At 30.8% G+C, this 7,500-nt stretch overlaps 1 protein-coding gene across 22 annotated transcripts in view; it reads right to left on the reverse strand.

Annotated features, from left to right (window-relative positions):
• LOC135201636 (phosphatidylinositol-binding clathrin assembly protein LAP-like) overlaps positions 1 to 7,500 on the reverse strand; it is a 485,987-nt gene that overhangs the window by 137,736 nt on the left and 340,751 nt on the right. For 19 of the 22 annotated variants that reach the window (XM_064230718.1, XM_064230715.1, XM_064230716.1 and 16 more), the window contains one exon: positions 2,066 to 2,161. The exons of the other annotated variants lie outside the window; for them this stretch is intronic. In XM_064230718.1, coding sequence (XP_064086788.1) covers positions 2,066 to 2,161 — 96 coding nt within the window. The remainder of the gene's footprint in view (positions 1 to 2,065; positions 2,162 to 7,500) is intronic. 22 annotated transcript variants of the gene reach the window in all.

Consider the following 7,500-nt stretch of genomic DNA (forward strand, 5'->3'; position numbering starts at 1 on the left):
GGTGTGATTCCTGTCTCTGGCAGGCAGTCTTCATTTGCTTCATTGTTGGTAGCCGTGTCCAGGGGTGTTCCGTCGTTAGTGTTTCCCTTTGGATACTCAAGGATGTCCTGGGGTTTCCTTGAAGAAGGGAGAATGAAGACTGTTCCACTGCATATTTAATGAAGTCCATATAAATCAACAGGTCGTTGTTGATATATAGAAAAAGCTGTGAGTAAAAATCAACAAGAGTCAGTCTGCATTGACTATAGAGAGGAACACAGACTTCATCCTCCCTTTTTCAAGGAAACTACAGGACATCCATGAGAACCAGAAAGGAGACACAATCAACATAACATCCCTAGACACAACTACCAACAAGAAGAAAATCAAGACCATTGGCCAGAGACAGGAATCACGCCCTGAATGCAAGCCTTGGCATAGGATGCATCCTACAGAGCATTAGGAATGCCTATGCTGCTGCCAGATGGACAGCAATTGATTGATTGATTGATTGATTGTGTAATATATCTGGCGTCACAACATCTGGGTAATTGACAGCGAGTGAATGAGTCCCCACCAACCCATAGAAATTCAATTAACCATTCCTGTGTTCTCTATTGCCTGAAACATTTTCTTGCTGTACAAATTTAATAGGTACAACAGATTACCATATTTGTTCAGGATAGACTCCTGCTTTATAGATAAGTCTTACCAGGGGAAACAACACTTTCATTTTTTTTATAAATAGCTGCCATATGAAAGCTATCTGAGTCACCATAAAGAATTCAGTAATGTCATCTCTGGTGCTGCAGAAGTCAAAATACTGGTATCATGAATCATAACAATTTTGCTTTACTTTTAATGAACAGGAATTAATGACACTGCACTTCCAGTGTCAAATTTTAATTATCCGCACATTATGAGAGAAGGATTAGAAGTTATAGCACAAAATATAAAATATGGGTATAGCTACTTTTCTTCCCATTGTGGCTTATCTTTGGTACTAGGATACCAACCATTAGTAATCAACAGTTAATTGAAGAGGACATAGCTAATATTGGGTACCTGCTCCAACTGGGTGTTGGGCCATAAATAAAACACAAGGCTTGTTTGCTATCGAACACAATTTTTAGATGACAAAGATTACTAGAAGAGATATCTAAGTAAAAAATACACCTAAGGAAATGGAAATGTAATAGTCTACTTCTCTTTGAAAGGAGAAACCAAGATCAAGTAAATAAGACAAAACAACTATACACTAAAAAAATATGTATAGCATTAATGCAGCAAATATCAAGCGATTCCTTGATTTTATTCTAATTCCGTATAAAATTCTGGCACTATTTCCTCATGTTCCCAATTCATAGGAAAAAAACATTGCAACAATAAAATCATCTCAATAAAAAACAAAAAGTTCATGAGCACTTCCTTAACCACTGCTTCTCAAAATTTAATGCAACAGAAATGCAATAAATGTACATTGAACATTAAAGTGAAAAAAGTAATCATCTTCACAACAATATGGTATTTATCCAAACCTTTATTTTCAAACAGTCAAAACTGTATACTGCATGTTTGAAATAAAATAAGAAAATAAAAAAAATTAAATAAAAAACATAATGAAGACAAGCAACAGCCCAGTTTCATATGCGCACTTCATCCTTCACTTATCATTTTTAATTACCTATGCCTACGACTCCTGTATCATTCAATACCGCCTTACTATTTTAAGAGCACTATGACATTTAGCACTTTCTTATCTACATGAACACTACAGCCAAAGATGAATATTACTATCAAACCATCGAACACTCAGTTGTTTCACAAATCCAATTCCTATTTGCAAAATTTTACTTTTAATCATCGTCCAAATGAAAATTAACCCCTCCCAAGCCACAGCATTTATTTCATAGCCCTCTTATAATAAAAGTGGTGCTATAGAACAAGTATCTTATATCTCTAGTGTACTTTACTGTAATACCTTAATCATATAAACACACAAAATAAGAGAAAAAAGAAATCTAATTGTATGCATAACTTAAGAAAATCTGAACAAAAATAAAACATGCTATATAAAAAAACTTACTCTGGGCTGCACTATTGTTTCCAAAAACAGCAACAAACGCATTATCAGTTACAAAACCAGTCGAGTTGGAGCTTTGAGTGACACTCTGAGAGACACCTGTGAGGACAACAACAACGCTCATTACTACTCCTGGGAATGAGGACTTCAGAGAGATCTCTTCTGGCTCCAACAGAGTGACTGACAAGAAGACTAAGTCTATTACAATAAAAGAGGAGTAACAAAAATAAAGAAATGAAATACGTAATGTGAAACAAAATAAAGCCATCAAGTGCATGGAGTGGGGATTATGCTAAATGCAAATTTCTTTGCAATATTTCATCTTTTGCATCCTCAAACACTTCTAAATGGCTATGTTCCAACAAAACTACAGAACAAGAATAGACTGGGTCTATCTTAAATCATTGAGTTTGTTACTACAATGTACAAAAGGTTTATTTAGCCATGGCACAGAGAGCCAGTGAGTGTTCACAGCTATACATTTACCAATCACTGGTACTGGCAATCTACTTTAAAACAAATGATGGCAAGGAAATGATGACTTATAGTTAAGATAAAATACAGTACATTTGAACATGACATTCAATAAGGCTTAACTACAACTAATGGTATGCTTAAAATACAGTATTATATCTAAAAAAACAATGAAAGAAGCATGCACGTTACCACCCTATTATTAACTGCACATCACCTTTAGCATCATGCATTTGACTAAACTCAAAAATGCTTCCTTGAATATTTCTGTTTGTGCACAGTTTTCTTCCCACAAAAATAAAGAAGTATACTATATTACTAAACTGCTGACTCCACATCCTGTCTATCTGCAAACTATTAAGTCTTCCAACTTCTCTCTATCTGTAAACTAACAAGTCTTAAAAGATACTTGAAGCAACATTACCAGGCACTCTTACCAGTAGCAAATCCATTTATGTATACATTCAATTCACCTATCATTTAATATCCCTCTCTGTGGTCTGATATTCTCATGAAGGAGTTTATTGAAATGTTTGTGAATTTTATATAATTTATTCTCATGTAATTAATTTCTTGCTGGACTGTTAACATTAAAAATATTAACAGTAATTAAATACTTAAGTATTTAATTACTGTTAATAAAATAATACTAAGTAGTAACAAGAACAATGCCTTTCTTAACTCACCCAATAGATATTCATAAAGCTTTACCCCATACATTCTTTTTCTACATTTTTTAACAAAATACATTATGAGTATCATTTTCCCCTTCATAGTCTTTTGCTATATTTAAACTCAAACCAAATAAGATGACATGCACACACTGTTCTACTCAGAGCAATAGAACACTTAAATTGATGATAAAATCACACCAAAATTATTTCATATATATATATATATATATATATATATATATATATATATATAATATATATACATGTGTGTGTTGCGTCGTGTATGCTGTATATCTATCCCTACTAACATAACGGAATTATACCCACACACCACACTCACACTGAACTATTGAGGACGCGTCATAGCTATATATTTATCTCGTAAATGAGTAGGAATGGTGCTTATTAGATAATATATTATAAATATATAATATATATTTTTAATAATATAACATATATAAATTAAATTTAAAATAATAATAATAATATATATAATATATATAAGTGTATGTATTGTGTGTATGTGTTATATATAGTGTATGTGTATGATATATATTATTATATATATATATTATTATAATAATTATATATAATTATATATATATATATTATATATTATATATAAATATATATATAATAATATATATTAATAATATAATTATATATAATTATAATGTAATGTATGTGTTGTGGTGTGTATGTGTATGTGTATGTGGTGTATACTATATATATTATATATATAGATATATATATTTATATATATATATATAATTTATTATATATAATTATATATAATTAATATATATCATATATATATAATAGTATATATATATAAAATTAATATAAGATATATAATAATATTATATATATATATAATATAATATAGTATATAATATATATAATTATTATTATATTATATAATTATATTATAATATATATATATACACACACACAGTGGTACCTCATTTGTTGAACATTTCTTATTTCGAACTTTCCGTTTTTCAAATAAAATTTTAGAGAAAATTTTGTACCGTTGCGTCGAACAAATGCTCATGCTTCAAACTGACTGATTATCTAGTTTATACTTGTATTCGATGGTCTACTGGGTCTCCTAAGTTAAACCGTGTTAATTTTTTTTTCATTTACAATAGTAGATAGTTTAATGATATCCATATTCAACAGAAAATAAAAGTATAAAGCATTTAATATAAAATTTAGCTTTCAACATAACATTTAGAATAAAATATTTATAAAATCGTACATAACCGCAGTGACTTCACGCCCAGCTGACTTGAGACTGAACGAGGGAGTTTTGATATGTTGAGGAGAGAAGGAGAAGAGAGGGTTAAAATATTACTGTACATATGAAAACGCAATAACAATTCGCATAAAAATGGAATTTCCCAATAAATGATAAACACATGAAAACAATCAAATGCAATACAGTCTTAATTGACCCATTGTTCGGTGCCGAGTGAGACGGTCTAGTTGAACAATAATAACAAAACAGCTTTTCACAATAAAATTTAGCATAAATGATTAACAAAATCCTTCGTCATTGCGGTGATACACGGCTAACTTGAGATAGAGGGAGGGCGTGTTTATATTTTTGAGGAATAATGAATGAATGATGTCAAGTTATTATCCATCGTGGTATTGTTGAGGAGAGAAGAGACAGCAAAATCTTTACTATAGTAATATGTACGTAAAAGCAGTATCAATTCACATAAAAAATAAAATGTTTCATAATAAATTTAACAATGATAAAATATGAAAACAAATGCAATACAATAAAAAAAGCTTGCTCAAGTCTGTGTTCAGTGCACTGAGAGAGAGAGAGAGAGAGAGAGAGAGAGAGAGAGAGAGAGAGAGAGAGAGAGAGAGAGAGAGAAAAGAAACAGCTATGCTTCCCACTGACTTATCAGCTGATCTGGGATGATTATTCGCCCATTTCTTTCACTTACATTCGATCTGCCCAAATCACTTTTATTTTTGTTACGGTAAAATACCTACCTAGTAACAATTACTTTTCATGATTTTTTCCTACTGTAAAAGTAACTCAGCTCTGTAATAAACAAACTGGCGCCGCTTTCAGCTTCTGCATCCCTTCAATTGTTTGTTTAAATGGGTTCTTTGTGAAAAGTTATTTTATCTCTTTCCTTTTCTTGCATTCTTGACTTATTACTGAATTGTTTGCAAAATCCTTGTTTATTTTAAAAGTCTGCCGCTCGCCAACAGTAAGTTGATGCATTGTGGCATAATTAATCGCTTTCATGCACTTAAGTTCCAAGTGTAAACTCTCTCTCTCTCTGATTATCCTAGTACATAATATGTAAAATTTGATTTCATTATCAACCTTTGCATACTGCAACCAATGTTCCTGTCTCTCCTCCCTCCATCCCCCAGCCAGCCAAGCGCCATTTTTAACAAATAGTTCGTAAATAATACACAGAAAAAATAAAATTTTGAAAATTTTACTTCATATAACGTACTGCTTCATTACTTTACACTCTTTAATTAATTTTTGAACAAATTAATAATAAAAAAAAATGTGAAAAAGAGGAATTTTTTGGGTTGGCTGCAACGAATTATCTTGATTCCATTTATTTCTTATGGGGATATTTGTTTCATATTTCAAACAAATCGAACTTCGAACAAGCTTCTGGAATGGATTAAGTTCAAAGTATGAGGTACTACTGTATATATATATATTATATATATATATGTGTGTGTGTGTGTGTGTATGTGTGTGTGTGTGTGTGTGTGTGTGTGTGTGTGTGTGTGTGTGTGTGTGTGTTTAATTACTAAACTTCATAACAAATAAACAATGCCTGAAAAGAATAATCATTCACAATATAGATTAACCATTTATTTCAGAAGCTTACCCCTTTCCCTTATCACACAGACTCTGCACAAACAAATGCTAATTTTCTTACATTTATATAAACAAGTCGTTCTAAGCAAGATCACAGTCTTTAGATTATTAATTCCTCTTCTGACTTGGGGCCATAAAAATTAACTAACACATCTACAATGTCAATAGATTTAAAAGCCTACACTGGAAGCTCAAGCATTACCTTAAGCAAGATGTAAATATCTAATGAAAACATGGTATGAATCCCCCACTGGATGTGATTAACAAAATGCACTGGGAACAATCTGAAATAACTCATCTAAACAAGCAAATCATTTCATTACAAATTATGTTTACCATCCTGAAACTGTATAGATGTTTAATTCCTTTTATATAACTGCAGGACTAGTTTAGATCTACACAGAGTCCAACTAGAATTTTTCAAGGATAATAAAAATGGAAGCCATTTAATGTTTGAATAATTCAAAGTATGTAAAATCTTCATTATTAATAAAAAAAATAAATAAAAACAATGGACGAGAGCAGTCCTCTGATTCAGAAAACCCTGAATTCCACACCAATCAATATATAATTATATCCATAAATTTACGGGCACTATGGAAATCACTTGAAGCCATCAAGAATAAAATACAACACTACTGGTATTCATTGTTGAACTACTATAAATACAGTATACTGTGCACTACATAAAAATGCAATGTGAGGAAACAAGATGGCAAACACAAGTTGCATGTGTCAACTTTACACATCAAAACACAATTCAAAAGTTTTAACATATACTGTGCTTATTTACCTACCTGCAGCAACACAATCAGATGAAATGCTGACTTAATACCAAACCTCTTTTGAAAGAAAGAAAAGTCCTATAATACTTGAACACATACTAATAAGACTAAATTCTACATATCAGAGAATTTCACAACTTTAATATGTAAAAAAAAATTTGTTTAACCAATACTAATGTATCATGCACCCACAAATTAAAACACATTCTAAAAATTTATTTCAATATATGATCCTCTAAAAAATAGAATCCTAATGTGTTTACGAACAGCAAACCAGTCAACCACAATGAATTTATTAATCCTCACACTTACATGAACACTAATACGTATAATAAAATGGCAAATTATATCTATTTTCAAAAAGTAAGTTTCAAGTAATTAGATAGTTAGTAATGTAGTATGATTTAATGAATAAAAAAAGGCTCACTATAAGAATGTGACTACAACTTTTCTGAGTATTTCGTCACCACATCATCAATTGCAGAGAATAAAATGTGCAAGTCCAAGATCTCTATTAGGTAGGCAACCATATTTGCAGTGTACAATGTGAGAAAACAAAATGGAATTACTTGTAACAAATTTACATTGTAATTACCTACATCTAGGTGAAAGGGGCAAAGTATATAAAAG

Source organism: Macrobrachium nipponense, chromosome 28 (genome assembly GCF_015104395.2).
Source record: "Macrobrachium nipponense isolate FS-2020 chromosome 28, ASM1510439v2, whole genome shotgun sequence".
NCBI lineage: Eukaryota > Metazoa > Arthropoda > Malacostraca > Decapoda > Palaemonidae > Macrobrachium > Macrobrachium nipponense.